The sequence below is a fragment of the Saccoglossus kowalevskii genome, chromosome 5, assembly GCF_978046115.1.
Source record: "Saccoglossus kowalevskii chromosome 5, keSacKowa6.1, whole genome shotgun sequence".
Lineage (NCBI taxonomy): Eukaryota > Metazoa > Hemichordata > Enteropneusta > Harrimaniidae > Saccoglossus > Saccoglossus kowalevskii.
The window spans coordinates 37274397-37290399 of NC_140645.1; the positions used below are offsets into that span (position 1 = coordinate 37274397).

Sequence of the window (16003 nt, forward strand, 5' to 3'; positions counted from 1 at the left end):
TTTTAAATAGGTATTCTTCCAATAAAAACATTAAACAAAATCATAATCATTTGGGGGGGGGGGCTTCTCTGATAAACTGCAATTAGCGGTGAATGGGAAATTACTTTGATGGTTAAAATCCAGGCAGCAAAGATATCATTACTAGACTAAACTGTGTGTATCCATAGTAGATTTACAGCTTGACAACTGTATCAGTCACTCGCCTTTAGTTTACCGGTACCTACTGTGTTTTTTAGTATAGTTTCTTATTTCCTGTTTCCATCTGTCACGTTTCCTTTACATCTCTAACATTTTCTCAGAAATTCTGCAGCAGATATTGATGAAACTTGGCAGGTTGATGAACAAGTCTCTGTCGAATATGCACATAATTTTTTTTCCAAGATCTGAAAATCCTAAGTGGGTCTTTTTCATAATTTTCATCCAAAATTACCTCTCCCAACAACACTGAGAGAACAACTGAGCATGCTCAGCATAAATAATTAGCTTAATTTGTAGTGCTAGGGTTTTCAGTGATGTCATGACCTTGATCTGAATCATTGACAGAAATGAACCATAGTCTGGTTTTTGTTTGGTTTTATGAAAAATTAAGACTGAAATCTTGTAAAAAGTGGTCAGAAATGTTGTATAATAATATCTTTAAACTGTAAAAATTGCATTCCATTAAAGCCATCACTGAAATACCGGGTCACAAAGTTGAAGATCAGTGAAAACACTGCAGTTACTGTTTATAAATCTTGGCCAGGCACATTGACCCATGTGGTCTAAATATAGCCTCAGTTGTCAGGACTAGTGGATAAATGGGTTGTACCATTACGAACCTCAGTGGAAACTGTAGAGGGGTGTCAGGGCTACATTTTGATGGGAATTATAGTGGTGATACTGAAACAAATCGAGGTTCTGGTAATATACAAAGACCTGAATTAACAAAGAAGTCATGTTGTTATTAAAGGTACATCAAGGTTTACTCAGATTTATGAATGCAGGTTATTGAGCATGTACACATGTTTGAGACATAGTTTGGTTGCACTTGTGTACTCTTAGATTTTGGACATGGGTTAATGGAGTTTTCAGTTATCAGTACAATACTAGATTAAGGAAAATCACTTGATGATGAGTTGTACACACATAGAGTACTGTAAATTCTGTATTAGAAACAGCGGCTTCTATTAAGAGCATCTACACATATGAGAAATGGTGAATTTTTGGTTCTCAATTATTCAAAAAGAAGGGTGCGATTTCTATTAGGGATGCGGCTTCTAATACAGATTTTACGGTACATATTAATTCAACTGTTTGCAGATGTTCCATGTATTATTTTAACATGAGTATTTTATAATTAAATGACGGGGAATGTGACAGTCATATCTTGTTCTTATATAGTGGATTCATTCCCCTGATAAACTTAGTGGTATGGCTGACATGGGTCCAGGTGGGCGCAGACGGAGACGTCGTGGTGGGATAGCTGTTGGAAGTGTTAAAGAGCGCCCTTCAGAAAGAGATCGAATTGGAGACAGAGAGAAGCAAAGTGATAAAGAAAGAGTAACAGCAGATAGAGGCATCAGAGAAAAAGAAATGGTAAATAAAAGGAAAGCTACTACATTTTTCTGAATGCTGTGAATGTTTTTTTATAGAAATTTATAAAATATGCATCTTGGAAGACTTGGATTGAATTAAAGTTTTCGAAGTTTTCACTAACTAATCATGGGTAATTTACACAGAACATAGATCCCATCAAATTCTTTCAAACCACTTCAACTTAGTTATTTACAGATATGAATTCTGAATACATGTATCTTTAATTACAAGTAGTATCATCTTTACTAATCGCAGTAGAACGTTTAAATTGTAAAAGATGTTTATTTTGAAGGAGCAGGAAAATCATTGTTATGGTTCAAAGGCAGTTGTGACTATTGTGGGATTCTATACAGGTGATATTTATCTGTTAAGACTTTGTAATTGGCAAGTTCTTTTCAACTGTCTTTTGAAATTCATAAAAGATTTATAAATATTATATATAAAAAACATTCACAGTTGTCTTGTAAATTCTACAGGTGTTTTTGAAAGCCCTGATAATTTTCTTGAAATGATACAATTCTGTGACGTATCATTTTATTGTTTTTTGGGGTTGTATTTTGAGATGAACACAAACAAATAAGTTATTGGTGTTGTGACCCAATATGCATATAATCAGCCCAGGTAAAATTGGTTTTCAATCAAAATTGTACTGCTGGGAATAACAGGGCTAAATGACAGCTGTTTGACTCAAATTTGGTTAGTCACATTAAATTAAATGTTGGCACTGTCTTCCACAAACAGGCAATTCGTTGGCTTATTCCTACTGTACGGTTCATTTACCGCTTAGCTGACATATTGAGACGTTTAAGTTAGATGTTGGCATTGTCCACAAATTGTAACCATGCATGCATGAAAAATTAGGTTTTATCATGTTTTTAATCAAAGCATTTAACACTGAGACACAATGATGTCTGTTTCCAAATAAGTGAACACTTGACAATATGTTGTGTTATATCGTATATATTTATGATAATTACATGCAAATAGCAAGAAAATGAAATCTTCTTTGAACAAAAGTTAATTTTCCTTTGTATAACATGAACTTCTAAATATTCTACCCCGTATGTTTTATTTTGATACTATAAACATCATTTTGGCGCATTATTACATCTCAGTTCCTCTTCCATAATAGCACTTCGATTACATAGATTCAAAAAATACAAAATAAATTTAAATAAACAGTTGATGTTCATCAATACTATTTTTAACATTATTATTTATTCAGTCTGATAAAGAAAGCAGTGTAGCAGTACAACCAAGTAAGCCGCCGATTATACTAGCGAAACCACCCGAAAGAGTAAGTACATGTCATTACGTATTAACATTGTCTCATATAGATCATTTATCAACAAACCTTTCATATAACTGTGGTTGGACCCTCTAGTGACAAAATACTGATGCAATGTGTAGTCTATCATTTGAAATACTGTTGACAGATTTGCTGTATTTGCTGTACCAAAGTTACTTTCTCTAAAGGTTACTTGTACTTCAGCCTCATCTTGTATGCTAACATATCAAATGCCAGCCAGAGGGATTTTGTACGTTTTATCATTATATTATACTTGCAGGATTTATTTTTACCACCATGCTTGACCACAGACATTTTAAAGAAACAATTATGGAACAAAGCACAGTTCTATGTAAATATACCACTAGATATTGCACAATATTCACTCTATGTATGTACTCGCCTGTGCCTTGTGCATATATGAGTTGTGCAACATCTTGTTGTATACCCGACAACAGTGACAATGGTTCATTCCTATTATTTTATGTACCTACTTCATTTGAATTGTAATTCTGAGAAATGGAAAACCATGTCGAAATGTAATACAACATCTTAAAGGCCCAGGTATACTATAAATACGGTCCTAAACAATAGGGATTATTTCCTTGCTTGTCACGCTGTAGTAAACAGCTCCAGCCAAGCCCCGGTAATAGCGTGTTTTCTCGAACTTACAGGTCGATTATGTCATGCCAAAGTGGATGCATGCGACTATGAATATCACAGCAGTGACTCTGTGTAGTATTTATGACAATAAATAGTGTACGAGCTGAGATTTTGGCGGATAAAAGTCAAAAACTCAAACCGGGACACGCTACTAATCTTGAATAATTAACTACTGTCAATCAAAGTCACCTGATGTTGGACCACTGAAACGGGATGCATCATAGGCTATGCAAGTGATTAACAACACTCATTAGCATAGTCACACCTCCAATTCACACTTGCCTGGGGCAAGTGAATTGGGCCTTTTGCATTTAATTTACCATTGTGGTTGAATGAAATGGGTCCTACATGCAACTCGCATATAGAAATTATAGATACATCTAGCAGTGGTGCTAATTTGCACCCATGGTCTGGCATTGCAAACTTTATTTGAGTAGTTTCTTTGCAATTTTGATTTATGTAAAATCATCTTAGTCAACATAATTAAAAAAAAAACAGACGCTGATTAGTGTCGTACCTGTGATTATGTTTTTGGTATAGACAAAACTATTGGGTTCACAAGCATGGCACGCAGCGTAGCAATAATTCTTTTGCTGTCGTTTGCAGCATTCTGAAAATTTATGTTTTCTCAAGCATTTCTTTTGACTCAAAATACCCATGCAATTAGTTTTTGGTAAATATTTATGCTTATTAATCACCTAATTAACATAATTAATTAACACTGATATCTCAATTACTGATCATCACATTTGAATAAAATTTGTTACATAAATGCTCTAGGACAATAGACAGGCCTGATTAATTTTGGGTTAAAATTTGTTCATATTAATTCTCTAATTAGCATAATAATTCATAATTTTTTTTGTTCTGTTCTGTTCATATTAGTTACCTGATTTACATAATTAGTTTTCAGCTTTTCCATCAATATCTCATGTACAAGTAATTTTGAATTAATTTTGAATGTGTCTTCAATACTCTCAGCACACGCGAGTTCTTTCTAAGATTTCTTTGATTTCTGCTTGTTGTAATAATTTATTAAAGCGAACCTAAATGCGACCTTAATTTATAGTTGTGTATATTCTAAACTGTATTCGAAATAATATTGCAGTGGTTTAATTTTGTTTTAATTATAACTAGCTTGGATAGGCATTTGAAGTGCTTGCCATGGAGGCCATTCATGGAGGGAAATAATTAACGAACGAACATATTTAACATCCGGGTACTTTTCAAAGCAATGACGTTTTAGTATCTGATCGCATTCGTATACGCCATTGTACATAGCCGTTCATGCTGCTAAGCATTGTGTACTATTAGTATAAACTCAACTTTTATATGCACAATGTGCTTTTTAAAACTTGGGTTAGAGCCTTATGCGTTTGAAACACAGTATTCTGAGAGTGAAAGCCCAATTGCGTTAAAGTCCCGTACTTCCCCGATCGTAAGCCCCTCCAGAGTATGAAGCCCATCCCTATGTTTTTACTTGGTATTTATTTATTGGTTTTTACTGGGCGTCGACGATATTCTTTAAAATATGCGTGTAAAAGGTGTGTTTCATTTCATAATAATCGTGATTGGCATGTTAGTTTGGTTCATGCTTTTAGTTTTATGAGAAAACTCGCATTAATTTCAAGTTCAAAGTACATGGCGAACGTACACAACGTGATTCGCATCGTTTCTATTCTGTCATTTACTCAGGATAAACATCGATGTTGCAATTCTGGAGTAATCCATATTTCTTTGAGTAGTAGCCTTCGAAAAGCCAAAAATTTGATCGTCAAAGCGTGTACCTGGTTATTGGGCATGGTTTACTTTGAGACTATCATGAAAGGCCTAGGGTGAACGATGAGACATGTTGGCGACCGAGATAGGTGTTTAAATTCTTTCTCCACACTTAGTTTACCCACGGTTACTATTAACCGTCGTTTATATCTCGGAAATTGCGAATCGCCAGTTTTTAGGGGAAAAAATCATCTTTTTTTCGTTGCAATCAGTGCTACAGATCGCATTTTAACATTGCGGTAATTCACTTCCGCATTGCGCTAAAAAATCATCGTCAATAATCGGAAAATTTCATCATTACGACACATCATTTTGATTGGTTAATGAAAGACATGACCTGTTATGTCAAAGGAAGTTGTTCCAAGTCAAATCGTGCTGAAAAACCTCATGGTGGAAAATTGTTTTGCGTCGAGAGTTTGCGTACGATCGAAAACATACCAAAACGAAGATAATGATAAATGCCTTCGTCCACTGTTTCCTCACAGATCCTACCCATTATTTCACCGTAAATTCAGACGGTATGTAAATCGTATTGTAATAAAATGTGTGTGTTTTTTATGAACATGTTTGTTTCTTCATTGTAAGTATCGTTCAAATCAATGACGCATTTTTTTTCAAAAATAAGTATTATTTTCCCGAGCCCGGCGTGGTGAACGAATATTTTTTTTTGGATGATTTTTCGTTGTTTGCAAGATGGTTACAGTGTTTAACCCCAAAACAAAATCATTTTTTCTGAGTTGGTCCTCGAGTACAAGCTCATCCCTTACTTTTCCTTTACGTGTTCATGCCCCCGGGCTTATGATCAGGGAAGTACGGTATACTGTGAAGATTCAGATCAGTCCAGTGTGAGTGATGAGAGTATATCGTTGACGATGCCCCTTGTTCGGATGAAATTTTTTATTTCAAATTACACGGAAGTCTGTGAACAATCTGCTTGGTGTTCCTGTGACGCTTGTCCCATGATTTGCCAGTGCAGCCCCGTGAATACATGGACGAAAATGTTTCCACCACCACCCTACGAACTCAAGATTGCATACTCCAGCATCCATACTTTGAATAATTTGCACGCCGCACAGTGCAGTACTGGAAACAGCATTTATTAGACAGTTAGACAAAAAACAAAACAAAATGCCTGTCTCGATCAATCGCACATCCATAATGTTTGTATGATGATATGCTTGTAAATAACAGTAACGTAAAAGTCGAAACAACCTAGACTAGAAGTCAATTCACCAGTCCAGCCAGCTATGGCTCCCTAAGTTGCTTATATTTAATCAGATACTATTTCGTCATCATGCTTTGTTACCTTACCTGTTTATACCACATGAGGGCGTTTTTTTATGGCAAGATGGCGCAAACGGAAGTCCTTCGCAGGTTTATGGTTTCTCATATTTAAATCATCATAACTCTGAAGATAATCATTTTTTTAATTTTTTTTTTCAAATTTATAATCAATATACATAACTTGATAAATACAAACACCAAAATAGGCTCTATTTAGTTCCCCTTTAAGGAAAGGTTCAAAACTGTCCTATTTTCATTGCACGCTATAGTGCTAAAGCGTCTGAAGTGTTTGATTGTGACATTAAAGCGTCCAGTGTAAATGAAGGAAAGTGTTCAATTGTGACATTAAAGCGTCCAGTATAAATGAAGGAAAGGGTTCAATTGTCACATTAAAGTGTCTAGTGTGAATGCAGGAAAGTGTTCAATTGTCACATTAAAGCATTCAGTGTAAATGAAGGAAAGTGTTCAATTGTCACATTAAAGCATCTAGTGTAAATGAAGGAAAGTGTTCAATTGTAACATTAAAGCATCTAGTGTAAATGAAGGAAAGTGTTCAATTGTGACATTAAAGCATCCAGTGTAAATGAAGGAAAGTGTTCAATTGTAACATTAAAGCATCCAGTGTAAATGAAGGAAAGTGTTCAATTGTAACATTAAAGCATCTAGTGTAAATGAAGGAAAGTGTTCAATTGTAACATTAAAGCATCTAGTGTAAATGAAGGAAAGTGTTCAATTGTGACATTAAAGCATCCAGTGTAAATGAAGGAAAGTGTTCAATTGTAACATTAAAGCATCTAGTGTAAATGAAGGAAAGTGTTCAATTGTAACATTAAAGCATCTAGTGTAAATGAAGGAAAGTGTTCAATTGTGACATTAAAGCATCCAGTGTAAATGAAGGAAAGTGTTCAATTGTAACATTAAAGCATCTAGTGTAAATGAAGGAAAGTGTTCAATTGTGACATTAAAGCATCTAGTGTAAATGAAGGAAAGTGTTCAATTGTGACATTAAAGCATCTAGTGTAAATGAAGGAAAGTGTTCAATTGTGACATTAAAGCATCTAGTGTAAATGAAGGAAAGTGTTCAATTGTAACATTAAAGCATCTAGTGTAAATGAAGGAAAGTGTTCAATTGTGACACTAAAGCATCCAGTGTAAATGAAGGAAAGTGTTCAATTGTAACATTAAAGCATCTAGTGTAAATGAAGGAAAGTGTTCAATTGTAACATTAAAGCATCTAGTGTAAATGAAGGAAAGTGTTCAATTGTGACATTAAAGCATCCAGTGTAAATGAAGGAAAGTGTTCAATTGTAACATTAAAGCATCTAGTGTAAATGAAGGAAAGTGTTGAATTGTGACATTAAAGCATCTAGTGTAAATGAAGGAAAGTGTTCAATTGTGACATTAAAGCATCTAATGTAAATGAAGGAAAGTGTTCAATTGTGACATTAAAGCATCTAGTGTAAATGAAGGAAAGTGTTCAATTGTGACATTAAAGCATCCAGTGTAAATGAAGGAAAGTGTTCAATTGTAACATTAAAGCATCTAATGTAAATGAAGGAAAGTGTTCAATTGTAACATTAAAGCATCTAGTGTAAATGAAGGAAAGTGTTCAATTGTGACATTAAAGCATCCAGTGTAAATGAAGGAAAGTGTTCAATTGTAACATTGAAGCGTCTAGTGTAAATGAAGGAAAGTGTTCAATTGTAACATTGAAGCATCTAGTGTAAATGAAGGAAAGTGTTCAATTGTCACATTAAAGTGTCAAGTGTAAATGAAGGAAAGTGTTCAATTGTGATATTAAAGCGCCCAGTGTAATTGAAGGAAAGTGTTTAATTGTGACATTAAAGCATCTAGTGTAAATGAAGGAAAGTGTTCAATTGTAACATTAAAGCGTCCAGTGTAAATGAAGGAAAGTGTTCAATTGTAACATTGAAGCGTCTAGTGTAAATGAAGGAAAGTGTTCAATTGTAACATTGAAGCATCTAGTGTAAATGAAGGAAAGTGTTCAATTGTCACATTAAAGTGTCAAGTGTAAATGAAGGAAAGTGTTCAATTGTGATATTAAAGCATCTAGTGTAAATGAAGGAAAGTGTTCAATTGTAACATTGAAGCATCTAGTGTAAATGAAGGAAAGTGTTCAATTGTCACATTAAAGTGTCAAGTGTAACATTGAAGCATCTAGTGTAAATGAAGGAAAGTGTTCAATTGTCACATTAAAGTGTCAAGTGTAAATGAAGAAAAGTGTTCAATTGTGACATTGAAGCATCTAGTGTAAATGAAGGAAAGTGTTCAATTGTGACATTAAAGCATCCAGTGTAAATGAAGGAAAGTGTTCAATTGTAACATTAAAGCATCTAGTGTAAATGAAGGAAAGTGTTCAATTGTCACATTAAAGTGTCAAGTGTAAATGAAGGAAAGTGTTCAATTGTGACATTAAAGCATCTAGTGTAAATGAAGGAAAGTGTTCAATTGTGACATTAAAGCATCCAGTGTAAATGAAGGAAAGTGTTCAATTGTAACATTGAAGCGTCTAGTGTAAATGAAGGAAAGTGTTCAATTGTAACATTGAAGCATCTAGTGTAAATGAAGGAAAGTGTTCAATTGTCACATTAAAGTGTCAAGTGTAAATGAAGGAAAGTGTTCAATTGTGATATTAAAGCATCTAGTGTAAATGAAGGAAAGTGTTCAATTGTAACATTGAAGCATCTAGTGTAAATGAAGGAAAGTGTTCAATTGTCACATTAAAGTGTCAAGTGTAAATGAAGGAAAGTGTTCAATATTAACATTGAAGCATCTAGTGTAAATGAAGGAAAGTGTTCAATTGTCACATTAAAGTGTCAAGTGTAAATGAAGAAAAGTGTTCAATTGTGACATTAAAGCATCTAGTGTAAATGAAGGAAAGTGTTCAATTGTGACATTAAAGCATCCAGTGTAAATGAAGGAAAGTGTTCAATTGTAACATTAAAGCGTCCAGTGTAAATGAAGGAAAGTGTTCAATTGTGACATTAAAGCATCTAGTGTAAATGAAGGAAAGTGTTCAATTGTAACATTGAAGCATCTAGTGTAAATGAAGGAAAGTGTTCAATTGTCACATTAAAGTGTCAAGTGTAAATGAAGGAAAGTGTTCAATTGTCACATTAAAGTGTCAAGTGTAAATGAAGGAAAGTGTTCAATTGTAACATTGAAGCATCTAGTGTAAATGAAGGAAAGTGTTCAATTGTCACATTAAAGTGTCAAGTGTAAATGAAGGAAAGTGTTCAATTGTAACATTGAAGCATCTAGTGTAAATGAAGGAAAGTGTTCAATTGTCACATTAAAGTGTCAAGTGTAAATGAAGAAAAGTGTTCAATTGTGACATTAAAGCATCTAGTGTAAATGAAGGAAAGTGTTCAATTGTGACATTAAAGCATCCAGTGTAAATGAAGGAAAGTGTTCAATTGTAACATTAAAGCGTCCAGTGTAAATGAAGGAAAGTGTTCAATTGTGACATTAAAGCATTTAGTGTAAATGAAGGAAAGTGTTCAATTGTCACATTAAAGTGTCAAGTGTAAATGAAGGAAAGTGTTCAATTGTGATATTAAAGCGCCCAGTGTAATTGAAGGAAAGTGTTTAATTGTGACATTAAAGCATCTAGTGTAAATGAAGGAAAGTGTTCAATTGTAACATTAAAGCGTCCAGTGTAAATGAAGGAAAGTGTTCAATTGTAACATTGAAGCGTCTAGTGTAAATGAAGGAAAGTGTTCAATTGTAACATTGAAGCGTCTAGTGTAAATGAAGGAAAGTGTTCAATTGTGACATTGAAGCGTCTAGTGTAAGTGAAGGAAAGTGTTCAACTGTGACATTGAAGCGTCTGGTGTAAATGAAGGATTGTGACATTAATAACCTTGGAATTACAGTTTATTTATTTATTGTCAAATTCTATTATTTTCAGTGCTAGATGTATGATAATAGGTTATTGTTAATTATTAACAATGATTACAAAAATGTACAAATAACATTGTGCTATTATGCAAATTAACTGCCATGCTTGACCTGTTTGCTTTATTGTAAATACGTGCCATGATGTCTGTGTCTGTCAGCAATAATCTAATGCATCTGTCTATAAACAGAACACAAGCTGAAGTTTCAATGTCTTTCTTCCTTCCTTGTCTTCCTTATTTGAAAAACGTGTCATGTTTATGTCACATTCAAACACTTTTTGTTTGTTCACATTGAATGCAGCGATATTGAATTGATTCATATCACTGAATGCAAACAATCGCACAAACCTATGTAACAACACCTGTAGCTGATGGAGAATTCATTCACTTCAGTCAAAAATTGATAATTTATAAATGTATAGAAACCCGTAGCACCACTAATTAGGAGGCATAATTAATGGAAGTCATAGATCAAATGCAATGCAAGCAATTTAACTTAATTCTGATGTACAATAGATTATTTTCTAATAACCAGAAATATGGCAGTATTTTAAAGCGCAAATATTTCTCAATTGTTTACTCATTGGAACACTACTCAACCCTTAGGAAGTCTTAATAATCAAATATGGCAGAATTCTATTTCTGTAACTGTTATGACTACCGGCTTTCACTAACCCTTTGTCAGAAGCCAGTGGCTAATTAAATTTTGATTTAGCTGAAATAAATTATGCCCTTTTGCCCTCAATTGCTAAAAGTAATTTCAAATCATGAATAATTTTGAGATAATTACCATGCAAATGCAATAATTGTAAACAGAAAGTTGATTTAAATACAGTCAAACCTGTGTTATTAACCACTTTATATAAAGTCCACCTTCATATAGTGACAAATTTTAAGGCTGTCCCAAGGCATAATGTTTAAGTAACCTGTGTATAAATATCACCTTTATATAGTGACAACTTTTAAGGCTGTCCCAAGGCATAATGTTTAAGCAACCTGTGTATAAATATCACCCTTATATAGTGACAATTTTTAAGGCTGTCCCAAGGCAGAATGTTTAAGCAACCTGTGTATAAATATCACCTTTATATAGTGACAACTTTTAAGGCTGTCCCAAGGCAGAATGTTTAAGCAACCTGTGTATAAATATCACCTTTATATAGTGACAACTTTAAAGGCAGTCCCAAAGCATAATGTTTGAGCAACCTGTGTATAAAGACCACCTTTATATAGTGACAACTTTTAAGGTAGTCCCAAGGCATAATGTTTGAGCAGCCTGTGTATAAAGATCACCTTCATATAGTGACAACTTTTAAGGCAGTCCCAAAGCATAATGTTTGAGCAACCTGTGTATAAAGATCACCTTCATATAGTGACAACTTTTAAGGCAGTCCCAAGGCATAATGTTTGAGCAACCTGTGTATAAAGTCCACCTTCATATAGTGACAAATTTTAAGGCTGTCCCAAGGCATAATGTTTAAGTAACCTGTGTATAAATATCACCTTTATATAGTGACAACTTTTAAGGCTGTCCCAAGGCATAATGTTTAAGCAACCTGTGTATAAATATCACCCTTATATAGTGACAATTTTTAAGGCTGTCCCAAGGCAGAATGTTTAAGCAACCTGTGTATAAATATCACCTTTATATAGTGACAACTTTTAAGGCTGTCCCAAGGCATAATGTTTAAGCAACCTGTGTATAAATATCACCTTTATATAGTGACAACTTTTAAGGCTGTCCCCAGGCATAATGTTTAAGCAACCTGTGTATAAATATCACCTTTATATAGTGACAACTTTTAAGGCTGTCCCAAGGCATAATGTTTAAGCAACCTGTGTATAAATATCACCTTTATATAGTGACAACTTTTAAGGCTGTCCCAAGGCATAATGTTTAAGCAACCTGTGTATAAATATCACCTTTATATAGTGACAATTTTTAAGGCTGTCCCAAGGCAGAATGTTTAAGCAACCTGTGTATAAATATCACCTTTATATAGTGACAACTTTTAAGGCTGTCCCAAGGCATAATGTTTAAGCAACCTGTGTATAAATATCACCTTTATATAGTGACAACTTTTAAGGCTGTCCCCAGGCATAATGTTTAAGCAACCTGTGTATAAATATCACCTTTATATAGTGACAACTTTTAAGGCTGTCCCAAGGCATAATGTTTAAGCAACCTGTGTATAAATATCACCTTTATATAGTGACAACTTTTAAGGCTGTCCCAAGGCATAATGTTTAAGCAACCTGTGTATAAATATCACCTTTATATAGTGACAACTTTTAAGGCTGTCCCAAGGCATAATGTTTAAGCAACCTGTGTATAAATATCACCTTTATATAGTGACAACTTTTAAGGCTGTCCCCAGGCATAATGTTTAAGCAACCTGTGTATAAATATCACCTTTATATAGTGACAACTTTTAAGGCTGTCCCCAGGCATAATGTTTAAGCAACCTGTGTATAAATATCACCTTTATATAGTGACAACTTTTAAGGCTGTCCCAAGGCATAATGTTTAAGCAACCTGTGTATAAATATCACCTTTATATAGTGACAACTTTTAAGGCTGTCCCCAGGCATAATGTTTAAGCAACCTGTGTATAAATATCACCTTTATATAGTGACAACTTTTAAGGCTGTCCCCAGGCATAATGTTTAAGCAACCTGTGTATAAAGACCACCTTTATATAGTGACAACTTTAAAGCAGTCCCAAGGCATCATGTTTGAGCAACCTGTGTATAAAGATCACCTTTATATAGTGACAACTTTTATAGCTTTCCCCAGGCATAATGTTTGAGCAGCCTGTGTATAAAGACCACCTTTATATAGTGACAACTTTTAAGGCTGTCCCAAGGCATAATGTTTAAACAACCTGTGTATAAAGATCACCTTTATATAGTGACAACTTTTATAGCTTTCCCCAGGCATAATGTTTAAGCAACCTGTGTATAAAGATCACCTTTATATAGTGACAACTTTTATAGCTTTCCCCAGGCATAATGTTTGAGCAGCCTGTGTATAAAGACCACCTTTATATAGTGACAACTTTTAAGGCTGTCCCAAGGCATAATGTTTAAGCAACCTGTGTATAAAGATCACCTTTATATAGTGACAACTTTTATAGCTTTCCCCAGGCATAATGTTTAAGCAACCTGTGTATAAATATCACCTTTATATAGTGACAACTTTTAAGGCTGTCCCAAGGCATAATGTTTAAGCAACCTGTGTATAAATATCACCTTTATATAGTGACAACTTTTAAGGCTGTCCCCAGGCATAATGTTTAAGCAACCTGTGTATAAATATCACCTTTATATAGTGACAACTTTTAAAGCAGTCCCAAGGCATAATGTTTGAGCAACCTGTGTATAAAGACCACCTTTATATAGTGACAACTTTTAAAGCAGTCCCAAGGCATAATGTTTAAGCAACCTGTGTATAAAGACCACCTTTATATAGTGACAACTTTTAAGGCTGTCCCCAGGCATAATGTTTAAGCAACCTGTGTATAAATATCACCTTTATATAGTGACAACTTTTAAGGCTGTCCCAAGGCATAATGTTTAACAACCTGTGTATAAATATCACCTTTATATAGTGACAACTTTTAAGGCTGTCCCAAGGCATAATGTTTAAGCAACCTGTGTATAAATATCACCTTTATATAGTGACAACTTTTAAGGCTGTCCCAAGGCATAATGTTTAAGCAACCTGTGTATAAATATCACCTTTATATAGTGACAACTTTTAAGGCTGTCCCCAGGCATAATGTTTAAGCAACCTGTGTATAAATATCACCTTTATATAGTGACAACTTTTAAGGCTGTCCCCAGGCATAATGTTTAAGCAACCTGTGTATAAATATCACCTTTATATAGTGACAACTTTTAAGGCTGTCCCAAGGCATAATGTTTAAGCAACCTGTGTATAAATATCACCTTTATATAGTGACAACTTTTAAGGCTGTCCCCAGGCATAATGTTTAAGCAACCTGTGTATAAATATCACCTTTATATAGTGACAACTTTTAAGGCTGTCCCCAGGCATAATGTTTAAGCAACCTGTGTATAAAGACCACCTTTATATAGTGACAACTTTAAAGCAGTCCCAAGGCATCATGTTTGAGCAACCTGTGTATAAAGATCACCTTTATATAGTGACAACTTTTATAGCTTTCCCCAGGCATAATGTTTGAGCAGCCTGTGTATAAAGACCACCTTTATATAGTGACAACTTTTAAGGCTGTCCCAAGGCATAATGTTTAAACAACCTGTGTATAAAGATCACCTTTATATAGTGACAACTTTTATAGCTTTCCCCAGGCATAATGTTTAAGCAACCTGTGTATAAAGATCACCTTTATATAGTGACAACTTTTATAGCTTTCCCCAGGCATAATGTTTGAGCAGCCTGTGTATAAAGACCACCTTTATATAGTGACAACTTTTAAGGCTGTCCCAAGGCATAATGTTTAAGCAACCTGTGTATAAAGATCACCTTTATATAGTGACAACTTTTATAGCTTTCCCCAGGCATAATGTTTAAGCAACCTGTGTATAAATATCACCTTTATATAGTGACAACTTTTAAGGCTGTCCCAAGGCATAATGTTTAAGCAACCTGTGTATAAATATCACCTTTATATAGTGACAACTTTTAAGGCTGTCCCCAGGCATAATGTTTAAGCAACCTGTGTATAAAGACCACCTTTATATAGTGACAACTTTTAAAGCAGTCCCAAGGCATCATGTTTGAGCAACCTGTGTATAAAGATCACCTTTATATAGTGACAACTTTTATAGCTTTCCCCAGGCATAATGTTTAAGCAACCTGTGTATAAAGACCACCTTTATATAGTGACAACTTTTAAAGCAGTCCCAAGGCATAATGTTTGAGCAACCTGTGTATAAAGACCACCTTTATATAATGACAACTTTTAAGGCAGTCCCAAGGCATAATTTTTAAGCAACCTGTGTATAAAGATCACCTTTATATAGTGACAACTTTTTAAAGCAGTCCCAAGGCATAATGTTTGAGCAGCTTGTGTATAAAGATCACCTTTATATAGTGACAACTTTTAAAGCAGTCCCAAGGCATAATGTTTGAGCAACCTGTGTATAAAGACCACCTTTATATAGTGACAACTTTTAAAGCAGTCCCAAGGCATAATGTTTAAGCAACCTGTGTATAAAGACCACCTTTATATAGTGACAACTTTTAAAGCAGTCCCAAGGCATAATGTTTGAGCAATCTGTGTATAAAGATCACCTTTATATAGTGACAACTTTTAAAGCAGTCCTAAGGCATAATGTTTGAGCAACCTGTGTATAAAGACCACCTTTATATAGTGACAACTTTTAAAGCAGTCCCAAGGCATAATGTTTGAGCAGCCTGTGTATAAAGACCACCTTTATATAGTGACAACTTTTAAAGCAGTCCCAAGGCATAATGTTTGAGCAACCTGTGTATAAAGATCACCTT

At 34.3% G+C, this 16003-nt stretch overlaps 1 protein-coding gene across 1 annotated transcript in view; it reads left to right on the forward strand.

Annotated features, from left to right (window-relative positions):
• Positions 1–16003, forward strand: part of LOC102804622 (nonsense-mediated mRNA decay factor SMG9-like) — a 37183-nt gene that overhangs the window by 4585 nt on the left and 16595 nt on the right. The window contains exons 2-3 of the mRNA XM_085499700.1: positions 1381–1575; positions 2801–2872. Of these exons, the coding sequence (XP_085355826.1) occupies positions 1411–1575; positions 2801–2872 (237 nt within the window). The 5' untranslated portion in view covers positions 1381–1410. The remainder of the gene's footprint in view (positions 1–1380; positions 1576–2800; positions 2873–16003) is intronic.